This window comes from Anabrus simplex, chromosome 7 (genome assembly GCF_040414725.1).
Source record: "Anabrus simplex isolate iqAnaSimp1 chromosome 7, ASM4041472v1, whole genome shotgun sequence".
Lineage (NCBI taxonomy): Eukaryota > Metazoa > Arthropoda > Insecta > Orthoptera > Tettigoniidae > Anabrus > Anabrus simplex.
Genome location: NC_090271.1, coordinates 111236123 through 111256962, shown reverse-complemented (window position 1 = coordinate 111256962; position 20840 = coordinate 111236123). Strand labels below are relative to the sequence as shown.

Here is a 20840-nt window from a genome sequence, read left to right as displayed (position 1 = left end):
TGTTATTAATAATAATAATAATAATATTAATAATATTATAATATTAATAATAATAATAATAATAATAATAATAATAATAATAATAATAATAATAATAATAATAATGGCGGTGAATATGGCATGTCATATGATATCACTACTCTAATAAACATGGCATACATAACCAAACGGTGCTCTCCTAGGGGGTTCTAACTACATTTCCTGATACAGAAGTGAGTTTTATATATGTGATGGTGTTTTCTGCATTACCTGTGCTATTAGTCACGAGATTTCTGTTTGTTTCTTACTTCTACAGTAATCGTTTTGAGTTTTGAGAGGTAACCATTTTTTTAACCTCCGTCTGGCATTGATCATATACTTGGAAGATAATAATCGCAAGCAAGCTGTGATAATTTCCAAAGCTGCGCTCCAAAGAGAAGAGAATTACATAACAAAACAGCATCAAATAGTTGGCATAAACTCGTACTAATGAATGTTGCCGGTTTTCATACATAGCTGTGTCACAATCATCTCCTGCACAATAAACGACACATCATTTTATTTCTCCTTTAGCATACATGCAGCGCTGTATCAGAATAACAAAGAAAAAGCCGTACACCGTGCCATATTTGTGACCATGAGAATATACAACCTGTGACAATAAAGTCGGTGAATGAAGTCAGAACGGTCGATCCGGCAACACTGGCGACACGCAACGCTGCACCTGCGTAGCAGCAAGTTTTGACCACCCGCTCCCAACGTTGCTCAGTTGAGCATCGTGTGTGTGGCGTGTAAGACCTGTTTGACACAGTGCGTGTTTAGTGCGTTGTTTCTGAACTGCGAACAGGAACATGAACGACCAAAAGATCAATGTACAGTTTTGTTTTAAGCTTGGCAAGACACAGCGAGAAACGCATGTGATGCTGGTACGGCTGGTACGTATTTATGAACATCAAGCACTGTCCTTGAAGTGTGTGTACGAGTGGTTCACCCGTTTTCGAGGAGGCCGGGGAAGTGTTTCTGACAACCCCCGTAGCGGAAGACCGGCGACCGTCGTCAGTGACGAAAACATTGAGAAGGTGAGGACATTAATCACGAACGATCGGCGATTAACTGTGCGCATGATAGTGGATGAACTGCAGATTAAACGTGAATCCGAGCGACAAATCGTTACCCAGAAGTTAGGGAAGAGGAAAACGTGTTCTCGTCTTGTGCCACATCACTTGACTGACGATCAGAAGCAGGCACGTTTAGAGGCTTCGCAGGATGTTGTCGAAACGGCGGATGTGACACCAAATTTCTTGGACTGTATTGTCACTGAAGATGAAACCTTGTGTCTCAGGTACGACCCTGAAACGAAACGGCAAAGCATGCAATGGCGTTCTCCGGAATCACCTCGTCGGAGAAAGGTCAGATCTCAATCCTCCAGACTTCTTCCTTTTCCCACGACTCAAACTCGCTTTGAAAGGAAAGAGATTTGACGATATTCCTGACATCCAATGAAACGTGATGAGGCTTTTGAATACCATCCCAAAGGAAGCCTTCTTGCAAAGTTTCCAGGACATGTATCGCCGATCTCAGCAGTGCATTGTTAATGGGGGGGACTATTTCGAAGGACAGTAAGGTCACTCTCGTGCATTGTTCATCTATGTTGATAGTACAGGACTATTCACCGAACTTTATTGTAACAGAACTTCATGGGTTAAAATGGAGGCGAAGTGACCCTTGCCTCCTTTTACATAAATATGCTTAGAATTTTTTCCTAACTGCTGTACATCACAAATGTAGTGTTGCTGTCATCCTCATAAGAAAATTTGATAATCAGTAAGAGATTGTTGCAAACCTGGTCGTAGGTAAAAGAGACAACACCCAAAGTCTCATGGCTTTGGTGAATAAATAATTGAAGAAACAGACGCTGCCGGAGGAACGTCCAGGCTCATCTAGAGCTGGTGCTGGACGTGACAGTTTACAAACCACCAGAGTCAGGTTGTTGATACAGCACACACCTGTCGGGTCAGACAAAAAAAGCTACACCTGCCAATGCTGATACCCAACAACAACATGTCGGCATCACCGAAAGTGCTTTGCAGAATTCTTCTGCAACATCCAAGGCTGGTCGCAGTAGAAAACGCTTCAGAAGGACTCGAGAAATGAATACAGACGTCATGCGTTTCTACTTCAACGCAATGGACATGGAAAGAAACACGACCGGATACCGAACTATTCTCTATCAGATGTTTGCCAATAAATACCCATTCTTGAATATAACCGAACAACGAATAAGTGATCAGCGTAGAACCATAACGTTAATTAGCCTTCTTAAGGGACTTCGAAATACAACAAATCAAACAGGAAGTTCTCAATGAACTACAACCAGTGCTGGAGATCTTCAATGAAAATCATCAAACAATTGATATAAACACAACACAAAATCAGAGAATAACAGATAATAATCAATCCCCACATTTAGAAATAGGAACGAACCAAAACACACCAGAGCAACAAGGAAAAATAACCGACATTATGGTGGCAGCATTTATCAAATGGGAGGGCAGTGATCCAAATTCAAGGACCTTTATCCCAAAGCTGAGATCAAATCACAGTTCTAAAATGATTATTGAAGATGTTAACCAATGTCTGCTATTATTTCTTGACAAAGTAGGAAACGTTACAGCCTTTCATCTACTCATATACTGCGCGGCTGTTACTGTGTTAACACTCCTCGACCAGGTTCCCAGCGACCAAAACTTTAACCCCAGTACGAAAAGAATTCCTCAGTGGGAACGACGGGTAAGTTAAAAGTAAAGGGCTTGCGTAAAGTTCTGGGCCTGCTCACACAGTATGATTTTTGATGATAACTAGAAAAGCCACTTCCAAAATCATGAGAAAGATACCAAACATTAAAAACAAGCAAAGCTGGCTGTACAGACGGAAAAATTGAGGAGATATAAGGAAAGCTATCAAAGAAGGGTACAGAATTTTCTCTTCAGGGTTAATGAACAGGCATTCTACAGAAGTCTTGATAAAAGGTTGAATTAGCAACTTCCCAAATACCAAATGAAGAAGAAATAACCAACTTTGGTGAACTATGTGGACCAAACCTGTACAGCATAGAGAGGATGCAGAATGGATCCATAAAATATATTAAAAACATTCAAACATCGATCCAGAACAAGATCTATTCATTACTGAACAAGACATACAGAGGGTTATTAACAGGACATACTCTACAGGTAGAACACTCCAGGACCAGACAAAATCCAAAATTATTGATATAAAATATTCACCAGCACACACAAGAAATGCTTGATCATGTAACTCAGGTAATTGATAATCCTCAAAATATGCCACAATTTCTCACCGAAGGACTAACCTACAAACTGCCAAAGAATGATGAAACTGCTAACCCAGTAAATGATAGACCAGTGACCTGTTTGCCCACACTCTACAAAATCATCACATAAGTCATCACCAATGTCATCTATTGACACATACTCCAGTATAACATTTTGACAGAAGAACAAAAAAGCTGTATGGCGTGTGGCCGAGGCTATAAGTAACAGCTCAAAATCGACCATGTAATCCTACAGCAGACACAGAAGCAGCAACGCCATCACTTGATGACCTACACTGACTATAGAAAGACATTTTGATATGGTGCCATACAGCTGGTAATCCACGCCCTTAAACTATACAGGATAAATGAAACACTCATCAATTTTCTCAGTATAACAATGGGTCTTTGACGTACCAGGATCATCCTGAAGACGAACACCTACACAGTCAAAGAAACAGAGGTCATCCCAATCAAACGTGGTATCTTTCAAGGCGATGCTTTGAGTGTAATATGGTTCTGCTTATATCTCAACCCAATCTCTGAGAACCTGAAGATGACCAAATATGGATATCAATTAAAAAGGAATTAGAAGTAATCTTCACAAATTAAACCACCTCTTCTACATGGATGACATCAAATTATATGCAACAAAAGTATTCCAAATGACTTCCCTCTTCAAAATTACGGAAAACATTTCCTAAAACATCTGCATGGAATCTGGTACGAGCAAATGCAAAATAACATTAAAAAGGGACAACGGTATAGGACAGGAGGATTAACCATAGGAGCTGATCAACAAATTGAAAGCATGGGAAAAATGAAACATAAATATCTAGGTTTTGAACAATCAATCAATATCGAAAAAAAAAAAAAAACTTCAGAAAGGAAAGCTCTTACAGAACTTTCAGCACAGACTCTGCCTCGTCTTAAAAACTAGGCTTAACGCTTCCAACCTATCAAAGGCAGTCAATACACATGCTGTAACTGCAATGACAATTAATTTGGCATTCTAAACTGGTCTCAGACAGATCTATAAAACATCAATCGCACAATAAGGACAATGCTCACTAAGCACAAAATGATGCATCCTAATTACCGGGCGAGTTGGCTGTGCGGTTAGGGACGCGCAGCTGTGAGCTTGCATCCGGGAGATAGTGGGTTCGAGTCCCACTGTCAGCAGCCCTGAAGATGGTTTTTCGTGGTTTCCGATTTTCACACCAGGCAAATGCTGGGGCTGTACCCGAATTAAGGCCACGGCCGCTTCCTTCCTACTCCTAGGCCTTTCCTCTCCCATCGTCGCCATAAGACCTATCTGTGCCGGTGCGACGTAACGCAAATAGCAAAAAACATCCTAATTAATGCATAGAGGGGGCAGAGGAATTCTTGATGTTATTGCTCTACAGAACCAACGAGCAATAAAATTGAGGAAATGCTTTCATTGCCGGACAAATGACAGCATTCTGCATAAAACTGTGGTTGAAGCAGATCTAAACTACAGTCCTCTGAATTTACATGAACGCCCCATGAATATCAAAGACACGAACATCCTTCACAGGGAGAAGATAGCGAGATGGGCTAGTAAAGAACTTCATGGAAGGTACTACAACTACAGCAATTTGCTCAGATTCATTCTATTCTATGTGATCAGACAGCGTGGACATTTTGGTACTCATTTGTTCTGTGGAGTTGAACGTCTTTCAGAGTTTATTTCTTTCCAAAATTGCTGGATTAGGAAGATTTAAAGGAGTCTAGGCTTCGAAATATTGAATGAGACTCGTGTCTTATGAATGAGTCTCAACGAGTCTACATGTTGTTTGCACAAATCTAATCTCTAGCATAAGAAATCTTATTTTAGTTCCTTAAAAAATATGCCACTGGATTTAGTTTAGCATAAGACCAGAAAAAATAGAATGGAAACTTTTGAAATACTGTGTCAGCAAATAACGTTGATGATGAAATGGGTGTACCGGGCCACTAATTAACTGACACTGAATGAAATTGGTGAAGGGAGAACGATTTACTGAATTTGTCAGAAGAGTGAGAAAGTAGAACACATATTGTAACAAACAGGACTTGTTCAATTCGATATTTATGGAAGCGCATGAGGACAGGACATGAATATGGTAAAGAGATTAGAGTCATTACAGGGTGTAAGGGTTACTTCGAAATGAAGAGGTTAGCACAGGATGGATTAGGCTGCATTGTAACATGCTACGGAGTGATGATCCAAACAACAAAACCAAATAGGTACTTACAACATTGATACATATTATTCCCTGTCAGGACTAAGTCCATTAATATCTGTGATTTATTTTATTATGAATTCCTTAAAATTGCGTTCTAATACCAATGGATCCTAGCATGGAATTGTTATCTGAAATATCACGTGGTATGAAAAAGGGCAGTCATCCTTAATCCTTCGATCAAATCATAAAATGAACCAGGATGGGCTCCGGTGACTCCTGAATTAACTGGGACCAGAGTAAGAATTTTAATCCAGCGAAGCTTACCCATGGAATGAAGAAGGTGAAGATGCCAACAGAAAATTACTTTAATCTCTTCAGCGTACTCCACACTGAATTTCACACACATTCGTCATTGATTAGGACGCTTGTGTATATTAATTTTTTGGCTCAAACACATACGCGAAGATAACAGTTCGAAGTTCATGAGATAATTTAGTTTTTTCTATGAAGAGATTATATTTACTTGCTAGATGTTGTAGAACTATAAATAGTTATTATTACAAACATTTCTAAAGGCTTGTGTATACACTAGCATGGTCATCGAGCGATAGAAAATGGTATGCCTATTTCGCCCTTCATCCTTGCATATTCGACAACGAAGGAGTGAGGAGATTTTGCAGTGACTTTCACTGTTGGTGGACCGCTTGGTGGGAAGTCACATTCTAAACATGATCCCTTCAACGTCCCATAAAAGATAATCACTCAAACAATGGGATGTCTTAAATTTTTTGAGTTATCTATTCTACAGCATTCAGGACACTTACCTATCGTTTCTTCAGAAACACGAAGAAGTCGCCACATACATTCATCTTCATTTTAGACTGCTATGCCACTAATCACTCAGTCTGCAAGCCTCTTTAGATTAACTGTCCACCTCCACAATCCTGTATTTGCAACTAGCTCCGTGGCCTTGTTTAATATTGATACAAATAATTAAAAACTGAGGCTTTGTCTCCATCTGCTTCTTTTTACCTCACGGACGTGTCCATTATGTTTCGAGGTAACTTACCTTTTTCCATTCACTTCGCATGGCCACACCACTGAAGCTGATTTGTACGTAGATCTTTATCCATTGAGTTTATTCCTAACTTATCCTTTGTTTTCTCAACCGGAGTACCCTACTGCCATTCTTTCCATCTGTTTATACCAACAATAATTCTCGTCACTTTCATAGCTGTTACTTTCAACTAATGAAGATATATCCTGTGTCCATCCAGCTTTCACTCCCGTGCTACGAAGACCGTATGAGAACAGACCGACGCAAGCTTACTTCTTTCTTACATAACACGGCTGATCGTAACTGTCAGCTCATAGCGTTAGATTTGCTGCATCATTATTCAGTTTCGCTTAGTAACTATCATCCTGGGTGATTACCCATCTTGAATACTTGAAGTGATTCACCATTTTCAGTTTTGTACTCCCGTCCTGACATTCAGACCCTTAGATTTCCTCCTTTTATTCTCGAAAATGCTAATGTTCATATCATACTCGCTGCACTTCTCTTGAAGCTCAAAGCCTTTGTTTTCTGCACTGTCTACCATTTAAATATAAGAATGACGAAAAAAGTTATGCCAATAAAAAAAAAATAGGAATATCTTCAGTGCCCACCGTTTCTTCAGAAACATAAAGAAATGGCCACATACATTCATCTTCATTTTCTACTCTCTAAGATGTAACACTGGAATTTACATTTTTCATAAATTTACATAAATGCAATGGAATGGAAACGTGAAGCCCACCGGCCGTAAATCACTGTGATAAAAAGAATGCTTACCTCCTCGCTAAAGCCATGTTCGGTGGCAGTCTTAACAAGAATCATGTCGTTAATGCCTTGTAGAAACTCCACCAACTCTTTAGGATGTTTGCCGGTGTATCCAAGTTTCTCAGCCACTCGAAACGCCATTTCTCGAGGATGCTTTTGTATTGCCCAAGGGTTAACCGCTGCTCCGTTCTGAGCTATTGCTCGAGAAAATAATCCTGCGACAGAAATATTTGGTAAATTAATAGTTAGTCCGCTTACAGAACAATTCTCACATTTAGTCAAGAATAGAATGCAAAGAATCCTTCCCAACTTGCTTCCTGGCAGAATTATAGTAATGTCTCCTTAGCAACCGCACTGTGTTGGTTGAATTGTTCCAGTTATGCATAAGGCAAAATAAAGAGTAGCAAACTTCGAACCAAAGATACGACACAAATCATCAAGCAAAATACTGAAGTGATGCTTGAAAGAAACAGATGGCAGGAATGAAGGACTATCCACATGGGAGATGAAACGACGGGAGTATTGCAGCCGAAACTGCCTGTTACCAGAAGTCAGAAGGACGTGGGGATAAGACGAAGACGATCTCGATAGCTTGTATAGGAGGGACAGTAGCAAGTCAGATTTAACAAGATCGAGGGAGCTCAGTACTGCCAAATACACACGAATATTAGAACGATGGATCTACCGCAATACCTATGCAGAAGAGGACACAAGCAAGACCAGTTTCTAGTTTGAGGTGCGGGAATGAAGCTCTGGCCGACATGTACTGGGCTAAAGTTCAAAAGGAATGCAGAATCTGCACAGAAAGTGAAGAGAGGTAATGGGACACCAGTTACTAGTATACGAGTGTATGCGGTCAAGGAGGAGAGACAGAGGAAGAATTCAGGAGGACGTATTGAACAAGAGAGGGGTGGAGAATTGTGTATGGCAGACCTTTTAAACCAATTGGAAAAGGCCATTGTATAAATTATTTCAATTTTTTTATATATATAGCCTACGCATTGCATATTAGGTAAAGATAATAAGTGCGAATTCCATTCACTATGTGCTCTATTAACATTGAACTACTACTACTATTATTATTTTTACTTGTTAGTCTGAATATTTTCCGTCATTCTGGCTGAATTGTCAATGTTGTCGCCTACGTTTTAGCGGATCCCGGGTTCGATTTTCGGGTGGGTCGAGTATTTTTGTCGTGTTTGATTAATTAGTCTATGTCGGAGGCTTTATTTTCATATAACTCATCACACTACCACTACTATAAAACGCGATTTTTAAAAATACATTTCTGCACAAATGGTTGATGTCAGGAAGGGAATCCGTCGTAAAATTGGGCCTAAACCACAGTAATGGTAACAAGTGTGAAAATAAAGATCCCGGCGGTAAGATAGGAGTAATATTATTGATCAACGTTCCTGTGCGAGTTCCTTGTTGATTGGAAAGTTTTTATTGATGTGAAGTATTTAGGATATCTCTCACCCACTTTGCTACCGAATACACGTCACTCGTACCAACTCAGTTTAATTAATACCACCCGCGTACTTATATCTTTGATGTACATCTCCTAACTTTACTAACGGGGCATTTGAACTCTTTGTCTTTCCGGTTACACAGGGTGGTCGGAAACAACGTGAACCGGGTTTATGAGCGTTAGAGGGTTGGTCATACTGATAAACAATTTGAAAAATATAATTCGATATCCTTCGTCGTTGTCTTGTTATCAGCTGCTGAAGTTAGCCAATTACATCGCTTCGCGGGTGAATTCAAATGGGATTTGCGAGGCGGTGTTGCTAAATCTACACGTGGTAGGCCTATAAGACTGGCTTAAGAGCCATGCCGATAAATCAGCATCAAACACAAGGAGACCATGAGTTTCAGCCGGTTTCACCGTAGCGTACTTGCTATGGTGCGATCGTGTTAGTTCGGAGATCCTTGCTCAAATCCCTCCCCTAGATAAGTTTTTCTTAAGCCAAGTACAGGTTTAGCAACACCACCATGCAAAGACCATTTGAATTCGCCCGCGAAGCTATCAGATTGGCTAACTTGAGCAGTTGATATCATGACAACGTCGCGAGATATCGAATTATTTTTCTCAAATTAGTTGCCAGTATGACCAACCCTTTAACGCCCACATACCCGGTTTCTGATCACCTGTATACTAGTGAACTGACTGATAAACTTCGTATTATGTCGGAAGGGAGAATTAAAGAACTAAGCAAAGTTTGAAACTATACATAAAATATTGTTTAATACTTTTTCACATGATTAAATTTAAATTACCTTTAGACATAGGTGACAGCATGTGGAAATGTACTGAACCTCCTCCCGCACTCGCACCGAAGATAGTGACATTGTTAGGATCTCCGCCGAACTTGGCAATATTTTTCTGTACCCAGCGCAGTGCTGCCACCTGATCCTTGAGACCAACATTGCCTGGAGCTGCGGGATCATTCAAGCAAAGGAAACCTGAAACACATAATAATGTAGCATCATAAATTATGTGACTAGGAACGCTGCTGGACTTCCTGACGACAATCGTTACGAAACTTTCAGAGGTGGACGATCGGACAAGCATGCAACATGTGTGATGTGCCACACTTCGCAATCGTACGTAACCCCTTAAACAGGAACCACCAATTACATCTCACAGACCGGGCGAGTTGGCCGTGCGGTTAGGAGCACGCAGCTGTGAGCTCGCATCCGGAATATAGTGGGTTCGAACCCCACTGTTGGCAGCCCTGAAGATGGTTTTCCGTAGTTTCCCATTTTCACACCAGGCAAATGCTGGGGCTGTACCTTAATTAAGTCCACGGCCGCTTCCTTCCCATTCCTAGGCCTTTCCTGACACATCGTCGCCATAAGACCTATCTGTGTCGGTGCGTCGTAAAGCAACTAGCCAAAAAAAAAAAAAAAAAAAACTCACATAGGTCCATTTTCAAATTACTAAACGGAGATGAGGTCCGGACCTACTGAACATACGTGGTTATTACAGGAATTTGGTAATTTCGTGATAATTTGGAACTTATTTAAATACCGTAAAATCGTGCCAATATTTACACATGTGCAAGTTGTATTTCATTAGATTGACATTTCGGTCGTTAATATTTGTGGATGAAATAATATTTTAACTTACTTTTTTTATGCAACTTACGCCTTTTTTCACGGTTATTTCGTGATATTCTTGGTAATTTCGTGATAGTACCTTGGTAAGTTCGTGATGCTTAAATTAAATCCATTAAAATACCATTCAAACCGCTATTTATTCTATAAAATTAAAATATCCCTTATTTTATAAAACAAACCTAACAAGGACGTGAAGAGAAAATACAATTTACGGGGTGGGAGGGGGAGAATTCACGAATAAAAAACAAACACACATCACAAACATCATGATGTCACAGTATCCTTCATTTCATCAAAATATCCAATAAAAAACTTCCATGTTTGCAAAACTGTCAAACCGAATCCCATTTCCTGCATATCGATAACATATTTATATATTCGTTGTACCATCTTCACCGACAAAGCAAACGGTTTGCCTAGTTTAGGGACGCAGTGCCCGACATCGTCTTCAACTTTAGTCCGTTTTAAAAAGATATTTTAGAGTGGACCATGGCACCTCACACTCTTTCGAAGCTTTATAAAACGAATAGTTTTGCTCTTTAACCAGCGTTATGAATTAAACAAGTTTTCGTTTTTGCATTGGCGATACTTCGGAGGCGTGCTGACCACATGGCACATGATATGTTAATTTAAATAGATATTTTGTTTAAAACATGGTATATTAACACCATTGTTCATGTAACAGTCAAACACGGCCAAATTCTTTCTTTCTTTCTTTCTTTCTTTCTTTCTTTCTTTCTTTCTTTCTTAATCTGTTTACCCTCCAGGGTTGGTTTTCCCTCGAACTCAGCGAGGGATCCCACCTCTACCGCCTCAAGGGCAGTGTCCTGGAGCGTGAGACATTGGGTCGGGCGATACAACTGGGGAGGATGACCAGTACCTCGCCCAGGCAGTCCCACCTGCTATGCTGAACTAATTGTGAGAAAGATATCCAATTTAATTTTAAATAAATGAATTCCACAAATTAAATAAAATTCAAGTTATCTACAGGAAGATACAGTACAGAGTTTAATAACTCCAATAATACATAATAAGTTAGATACTCACCTAGAATTCCAAGGCGGTAGTTGAAAGTGACAACTATGACTCCTGCATCCACCAAATAGTCGGGTCCGTGGATGTCAGTGTTGCCACATCCAAACACGAATCCTCCGCCGTGGATCCACACCATGACCGGCAGAGGTTTCTCTGATCCACTCCCCGGCAACTGTGAATATAGCACAAGCAAGATTGTTAACTTGATTATTATTATTACCGGTATTATTATTATTATTATTATTATTATTATTATTGTTACGGAGTTTTCCGTGGTAGTTAGAGGTGAACGAAGGTGCGGGGGGGGGGGGGTGAACAGGTCTCAGGCTACGAAATTAAAGTGAATTTAAAATTTAACAAGGTTATATTTTCTTTTCAAAATTAAGAAATAACAAGCATGGCAGGTACAGAGTAGCAAAGCCACTATACGAGAATGTACAATTACAGAGTTACAGGATGGGCTCCGAGAGCCAAACCCACAATACATGAACAATTAGCTCAATCTCACGATATACAGAAATTCAACAAAGGGGCAGAAGACCCCAATCATGCCCCGGAGCACTTGCTCCGAATTACACAGTAAAGCCTCCTCGAGGCATACAACACTCAATTTTCGAGAAAGAGCCACTCGCTCTCAACATTAAGCCTATTAAAGGCCACACCAAACTCCACCTTCAAGTTGTCCTCTAAGGACATAGATACAGGGGTAAAATACCCAACCTACTGAGGCCTATTAAGTAAGAAAAAGGTTAATTACATGACCTCAAAAATAACCACTTGAGAGGAGGCGATCTGCGCTCCTAATACATTTTGTTTAAAACCTAATCTGGCTCTAGGCCGCTAATGCAAGGGCTAATCCCATACTACAGAGGTGACTTTGGAAAAGAACAATTTACCTTACATTAAGGAAGAATCGGTTGTGAGAAATAAGTTCACCTCAAGGCAATATGAGTGGGAGCTCGAGAGGGTTAAGCACTCTCTATCCCAATATGTAGCTTTAAAAGAGAATAGGTGCTAAGAGTAGTTACATTTTAGGAAAAGGTTACATGGTGGAAACGCTTCGGACCCGCCCCGAGAGTTAAACTGCTGAGCTAGCAAGAAAAGAAGTTATTAAAGGGCCATTACCTGGTTATTGAGCTGCTGCCCGAAGAAAGAGGCGCTTCCCGCCCCCTGCTACGTACTTTACACACTGAAAGATGGTACAGAAGTGGCGCAGAGACCCCAAAATCAGCAGTTTATATACTCTCGCAGAAAGTTCGAGGCGTTTCAGGAAGAAAAACACCCGCCCACAATCATTTATTGGCTAGGGTACAGCAACATATCCCCTTTGGAGAAGATACACCTGATTGGTTAGAAATTAATTTTAAAAATTCGGGATTGGCTAAATACAAAACAAGGGGAAAGAAAGGGGTATACAGCCAACTTAAACAATAACAGAAAGAAATTTAACAAGAAACAAACTTTTGAAATAAAATTTTCTCCAAAAAACAGTTCTTTCACTTCGCACTAGGGTGCACTATTGTTGATCTTCAGTAGTGTCCTCTAGAAGAGAATGTTCACACTTCTTACTACAAGCAAAACAAAAATACGTCGAAAACAACACAGTTCAGAAACTACAAAATTTCCCAGTAGTGACATCTTCTGAGAAACTTGAAAATTAATTCCGTAGATAAAGTTCAGGCTTCCTCCAGCAGAGGAGTTTCAATTGGCGCAAATTTAAAATAAGCGGCGTGGAGGTGTACCGCCCGGTACAATTATTATTATTATTATTATTATTATTATTATTATTATTATTTCCCTCCTTATGAATTTGCCAACTCAAGCGCAATGAATTCCTGCCAAATTATTTAGGACATTTGAAATTAGAAGTCACGCCAATGGGGTTTGGTTCCATACAAGATAATTGAAATGTGATATCTACTGTACCAAAGGGCATGGCATATTTTACATTATCTCTCTCTCTCTCTCTCTCTCTCTCTCTCTCTTAATCTGCTTACCCTCCAAGGTCGGTTTTTCCCTCGGACTCAGCGAGGGATCCCACCTCTACCGCCTCAAGGGCAGCGTCCTGGAACTTCAAACTCTGGGTCGGGGTATACAACTGAGGAGGATGACCAGTACCTCGCCCAGGCGGCCTCACCTGCTATGTTGAACAGGGTCCTTATGGGGATGGGAAGTTTGGAAGGGATAGACAAGGAAGCGGCCGTGGCCGTGGCCTGGAGGAGAAGTGGGAAACCACGGAAAACCACTTTCAGGATGGCTGTGGTGGTGATCGAGCCCCCCTCTACTCAGTTGACCTCCCGAGGCTGAGTGGACCCCGTTCCATCCCTCGTACCACTTTTCAAATTTCGTGGCAGAGCCGGGAATCGAACCTGTCCGCTGGGGGTAGCAGCTAATCACACTAAGCACCACACCACAGAGGCGGACTTGACATTATCTACCAAACATAATTAAATACTTGTGTTTATCTCAAGTCTTTGTTATGCCATAGTCTGCTGAAGCCACCCCGTGCTACTACGTATAACCGCAGAAACCCTGTAAGCCATACTCTCGACTACGGCATCCATTGGAACGTACCACCATGCCTCTTTCAACCTCTCAGACAGTTGAGTAAAGGAAGTAGTTTGCGTCTCTCCAGAGCTCCATTACAGGTCCAATTCGTCCCATTCAATGAGATTCAGATCGGGACCGAAAGCAGGCTATTTAATCGGTGACATTGTTCTCTTCATACCACTTCATAGCAGCCACCGCAACATATCACCTGGTATGGTCCTGGAAGTAACAGGGATCCGTTTTGTAAAAAAGCCACAAGTTTCTCTCATTGATGACAGAACAGGTTAAATTAGTGTTATTGTTTTCTAGCAACTCTGAAGACAGGTGCAGTAAGTTCAATTCCCCTGTCGGCCATCGTCGGAGATCCTTTTTTCCGTAATTTAATTGTTTCAATTCCAGGCAAATGCCGGGATGGTATTTTCTCATGGCCGCGGCCTCCTCCTTCCCATTCCTAGCGCATACAATTACACCCATGCCTTCAGACAACAAGGCATTTACACAGTGGTACATGCAGTGGGAAAAGCAGCTTCAGAACTGGCGAACAGAACATGTTATCGGACACTCCCGGAACTAAAAGCCGCCAAAGAGGATCTCATTGCCTTGAATTGTACGTGTACCGTACGACTAATAAGCAATGCTCTCACGAACAACTCTCAGAATACCCTCTACACCAGGGTTTCCCTAACTTTCTGTCACTGAGGCCCCTGAGCATATCACCTACATGTCTAAGGACAGCTTATGATGCTGATGCTTGTTGTTTAAACGGGCCTAACATCTAGGTCATCGGCCCCTAATGGTATGAAATGAGACGAAATGTATTGACAAAATAAAATTCCAAAATCCTCCACTGAAAAGAATTAAAAACGTGAGGACGGAGAATGAATGGATAGATATGAATTTAAAACAATAATTGGATCCGACCCGCAATGCCTCACATTCACAGAAACTGACGTAAAACAAAGGTATTACTGACCAAGGGACTGCTTCTAAAGCACAGTGCAGAATCGATGATGCTTGCAGTCTAAAGGGGTCCACAATCCAAGTCATCGGCCCCTCATAATGGTACTTATGGCTAGGAAAGTAAGATCATGGTATTTGTCATGTTGCGGTACTAATCTAAAGTAGCGTAGACTCGCGGTATTCCACACATTATGGTACCACTCACAGGTAATGAAATTTGCACACGTAATTACAGACCTATGGTGTTTCGCACATTGCGGTGCCATTTACAGGCAACGCAAACCTATGGTATTCATCACATAATGTACTAACCACAGGGACCCCGCATTATCCCGTAGAGTTCTTCATGTAGTGGGTACTAATCATAGGCAAGCTAGAACCATGGTGTCGCTCCAAAAGTGGTACTAATCACAGGTACTGTGAAAGCCGGCAACGCACTCAGTTGCTGCTAATCACAAACCTATTTTCTACCTAACATAGTGGTACTACGCGTAAGTAAAAGCGATCCATGGTGTTCCCCGCGTGGTGGTACTAATCACAAATAGTTTCATGGTTCTAATACAATCATCCCTTGATCGCCCCTTTTAGTTGCCTCTTACGACAGCCAGGGGATACCGTGCGTGTATTCTTCATCTGCGTCCCCCACCCACAGGGGGGTTGTGTGTTTGGTCCGCGAGAGGTATTTTATTTCCCTCAGGTCTGCCGGCAAGGCGGTTAGGACCCCTCTATCCGCCATCTGGGACGCGCCACGTGGGAGTATCATTTCTCCCCCTCTACGCCAGCGTAGTAGGTTCGTGGAAGGACCCCTTAGCCACAGAACTTAATACTGCATTCAGTATACAAGAAACAGAATTTTGTAATGATACAATGCTTGATTTTATTCTTATAAATTTAGGACTAATATTTACTTTCTTTTGAAATTTAATTTACATAAAGATACTTTATAAATGCACAGTCAGAACTTAATTGAAAAATTTCTCTTGTTGCGGCTGTTGGATCAGTGAGACCGAGCGTTTTCCAAGCGTAGTCACTCGAACTGAAGATCAGCCTCCACATTGGCTCTGTTTCTGTACTTCGTCTTCATTTGTGTGAGAGCAGAAACGATACACTCACACAGATATGTTGTCATGAAAGGCATTATACGCAGTATATCCTTTCTAGAAATTGTAGGGCATAGGGGTTATCACGAACCCAAAAGTCGATCAGAAACGTGGAAATGTGATAGATTCATGGAACTTCCTGGAGCTAAACATGCCATGTGGATTTGGCCCTGTTTTAAGGCCGGATGCCCTTCCTGCCGCCAACCCTGTATTGAGGGATGTAATCACTATTGCTTGTTTCTGTGGTGGTTGGTAGTGTAGTGTGTTGTCTAAATATGAAGAGGAAAGTGTTGGGATAAACACCCAGTCCCCGGGCCAAAAGAATTCATCAGAGGTGATTAAAATCCCCGACCCGGCCTGGAATCGAACCCGGGACCCTCTGAAACGAAGGCCTCGACGCTGACCATTCAGCCAATTTGTCGGATAATGCTGGGATGGCCACGAAGAGTTAAGTCTATCGACACGAATGTGGTGTATTTCAGCACGTACAGTCGCAGTGAGCCTGAATCAAACACACCAACTTGGGCTGAGAACGGTACTGCTCACCATCCGAGCCGGAGAGCCCCATGGGCTGTTGTTGTTGTTTGAGTCATCAGTCCATAGACTGGTTTGATGCAGCTCTCCATTCCACCCGATCTAGTGTTAACCTTTTTATTTCTACGTAATTCCAGCATCCTACATCTGCTCTAATCTGCTTGTCATATTCATACCTTGGTCTACACCAACCATTCTTACCCCCTACAATTCCCTCAAAAAAGAACCAACTGAACAAATCCTGTGTGTTTTAAAATGTGTCATATCCTTCTATCTCTTCTTCGCGTCAAATTTAGCTAAATCGATCTCCTCTCACCAATTCAATTCAGTATCTCTTAGTGATCCGATCTGTCCATCTCACCTTCAGCATTCTTCTGTAACACCACATTTCAAAAGCTTCTATTCTCTTTCTTTCGGAACTAGTTATCGTCCATGTTTCATTTCCATATAATGCTACGCTCCAGACGGAAGTCTTCAAAAACGTCTTTCTAATTCTTATACCAATATTCGAAGTGGGAAAATTTATTTTCTTAAGAAAGGCCTCCTTTGCTTGTGCTAATCTGCCTTTTATGCCCTCGTTAGGGCCTACTTCTGCTATCGTTAGTTATCTTACCACCCAAGTAACAGTATTCATCTACTTCCTTTAACACTTCATTTCCTAATTTAATATTACCTGCATCACCTGACTTCGTTCGGCTGCACTCCATTACTGTTGTTTTGGATTTATTTTCATCTTGTACTCCTTACCCAAGACTTCGTCCATACCATTCAGCAATTTCTCCAGATCTTTTGCAGTCTCAGATAAAATAACGATATTATCGGTAAATATCAGGGTTTTGATTTCCTCTCCTTGGATTGTGATTCCCTTTCCAAAATTCCTATTTGCTTTCCTTTACTGCCCATGGACTATGCAAGTGAAATCGCTACTCGCATTGTACAAAGTTACTGGACATCCAGAGAAAAATGGTCGCATTTAACTTACTTTTGGTGAATACACATTGAGATACAGGCAGTCTTCGATGCCTTCGTATTGATTCATGAAGACATTGAATTGTGTACATTTTCCGGCTTCTTGTAATGCGTCTCGAACTCCGACCCACGGCTCAGGAGGTTCTGCTACCTGTAAGAAATGTGACGTACGTAATTAGAATATATTTCACTTTAATCCATAATTAAGAAATAATGTAAAATTGCTCCTTAAAAATCTTTCTTATTAGCAAAGAATTGTCTGCCGTTCTTCTCACAACTTCGTCGAGATCTTTCTTTGGAGTTCCTCACAATTCTGTAACATATTTATTACTTTATAGAATATAACACCATCCACAAGGAAACCTCATATGTGATTCTAGTTCTTTATCATATAATTTGTACAGTATAAAAAGAAACCTAAAGATCCAATAATATTGCCTTGTGAAACCCCCTTCCTAATAATTACAGAATCAAATAATGATTCATCTATTTTAATTCTAGAAGTGTAGCCACCAATTCAGTCAAATAGACCTCATTTTCGTCATTAGACTCCCATGATTTGATAGGCCAACTGCATCACAGCCTATTCAAACGCAACAATCGCCAACTGCCACCAAGAATAGGCAGAACTCACCACCGCCTGTTAGCCAAGCTCAACGCAGGCACGAAGCAAATTTGTCAGAGCCCTCAGTGTGGTCTCTGGTTCGAAGCTTGTCCCGTTGTGACACGACAAAACTAAACCTATTTCGACCGTGCCTACTGAGGGAGCACCTACCAGCGCGCCGGTCCTCTCATTGAGTTTGACCGTTCCAGTGTTTTAATAACCCCAAGAACCCTCCAATTCTGTCGGGACCACCTCGGTGGATTGAGCAGCCGAGAACCCGACACTCCCGTTTCAAATCATGTCCACGAATTACCTCGACACCCCCCCCCCCCCCTCCTTTCGATCAACCACTAGAAATCCGAACCAACGCCCGTGATTCCAGATATGACCCCTTCATATTCCCCATGCCAATTGACCGATTCCTGAACAAACACCAAAGACAAAACGCGCGGTATGACCACCGCAAAAACACATACTCAGCCATCAAGCCTGTCATTAAACACGTGCAACTCTTGCAGGAGCTCTGTGACGGATGCATTATCATCTTTCCTATGGATACAGAGTAAAGCTACAATGCAATATTTGAACATCTAAAATCTCAGGACATCCGTTACAGAGTTTGCTTTGGATATACTCCAGACGCAGGAGCAGCCACCCAAACTGAGCCAGACATAACACATACAGCAGCACAAACAAACCCTTCACCACTAACATTCACGAAATTAATACCAATATAAATGGTCCGTTATTGGACATTATAAATTTTCCAGCTAACTCATTCCTGGTTGCCAGCGTTTCGCCCTCGTGTGCTAGGCTGGGCTCATCAGTTGGTACCTAGCACACATACCAATACGCTGGCTAGTGCATACCGTGGAGGCCACTGCGTAGGCTAATTGTAGCCACCGGCAGTGCCAATGCACTATGAGACACTTCGTCTCATTATCAAAAATTGATGCCTGCTTGGCCATCAGATGATATAGATGTTGATTCCCATAGTGAATCTGAAACGCTGGCAACCAGGAATGAGTTAGCTGGAAAATTTATAATGTCCAATAACGGACCATTTATATTGGTATTATAAATTTACTCATTCGGAACAAATATTTCAGATTCCCTATGGGAATCAACACGTATATCATTCACGAAATTCTCACAAACCCACCCAAACCACGAACACCAGACAACACAGACAGATGACTTACCAATCAGCACAGACTCTCCCCTCTGCCCCCCACCAGCAACCAAACACGGGACTGGGACCCCATTAGTCTCACAACCGGGTACGGACACGCAATCCAAGTACACTCAGACTGGGAGCAGGCTTAACAAACCTGCCCGTAAGTCTAGGAAACCACCAGCACGGTACTCTAACACCACAGAGACTCGAACCCGCACCCCCTCCCACCCAACACTCATCACACAATGTTTCAATTGCCTTCGGCTGAACCACTCTGCAGCCTCGTGCTCAGAGAGCGTTGTAACAGATGTAGCGGTCCTCACTGTCTGGTTGCATAGTGCCACGTGACCAGGCGAGGTGCGCGAACTGCCAAGGCAGTCACGCCGCCTCATTCTCTGTCTGGCTGGTGCAAAACACCTACAAGCACACAATACACCTCCCCCATTATCAAGCCTCAATATCCCGCCCCCTTCGAACCCTGGACCTCTCACCCACGAACACACCACTCAGCCCAGTCAAGACCCCTACGCCCTGATAAACCTACTCATTAAATTACTTTCAGCCCGAAACCAGTCACCATATCCCACCATGCCAACCAAGCAACTGATTCTTACCTAAGCTAACCCCCCCCCCCCCCCAGCCCAGCAGCCATCCTCGCCCAGTAAACGCGCCAAGTCCTCACTTCCTGAAAGCAGCACTAAAAAGCACTGGAACACTCGGAAACCGAGGCGGGAGCACTCCATACTACATGCTGCAAAATAATAATGCTGATTTTTTCAAATTTAACATCTCCAGATGCTGTTAACTCATTCATATTTAACATCCGCAGATACTTGCTCTTTTATATGTTAAAAAGAGCAAGTGGCGAACTTAAAATACGATGCAGCGTTGCAGACTTCCGAACGCAACATTATGCTAGGGAAGGCCTGAACCAGGGCCTCTCAAACGCCCAAAATCTCACGCGTGCAGACAGAGGCGCAACAGCTCCGTGCACTGTGCATCGCTGCCGCTCGGCATGGCTCGGATGAACGCTTCGTCTCTGGGCTACTCGGCTAAGCTCGGCTCAACTCGCCTATACTCGGCTCAAGTCAGCCCGGATATGGAGCGCTACGGCGCAAGTGGGGCAGAGGGAGACAGGCAGAGCGAGCGAGACAGGTGTGAGGAAAGAGAGAGTAAGCGCTATTGCTCCAAATCGAGGAGTGGGGGGTCTGCACTCTGGTCAACCAAGCCAAGTCGTCTTTTGCACCGTGCACAGTGCATGCACCACGCGCATGCACCCTGAGAGGCCCTGGCCTAAACTATCAGGGCGAGCCACATCGTATACAGAAACACTGTGCTAGCCATGTCACTGAATGAGAACGTTACCTTGGGCACCTAACACACATATAAACACCACACACACACACACACACACACACACACTACACTACACTACACACGTACACAGTTAAGCATCATTGGGCG

General features: G+C 42.1%; 1 protein-coding gene across 2 annotated transcripts in view; it reads right to left on the bottom strand.

Moving 5' to 3' along the window:
• Positions 1 to 20840, bottom strand: part of LOC136877305 (juvenile hormone esterase) — a 92386-nt gene that overhangs the window by 50950 nt on the left and 20596 nt on the right. The window contains exons 1-5 of one of the 2 annotated variants that reach the window (XM_067151238.2): positions 19402 to 19545; positions 17609 to 17746; positions 11495 to 11654; positions 9605 to 9790; positions 7337 to 7539 (exon numbers count right to left, since the gene is read on the bottom strand). In XM_067151238.2, the coding sequence (XP_067007339.2) occupies positions 7337 to 7539; positions 9605 to 9790; positions 11495 to 11654; positions 17609 to 17665 (606 nt within the window). In that variant the 5' untranslated portion in view covers positions 17666 to 17746; positions 19402 to 19545. Of the gene's footprint in view, positions 1 to 7336; positions 7540 to 9604; positions 9791 to 11494; positions 11655 to 17608; positions 17747 to 19401; positions 19546 to 20840 lie in introns of those variants that run through there. The other variant, XM_067151237.2, reaches the window with a different exon arrangement.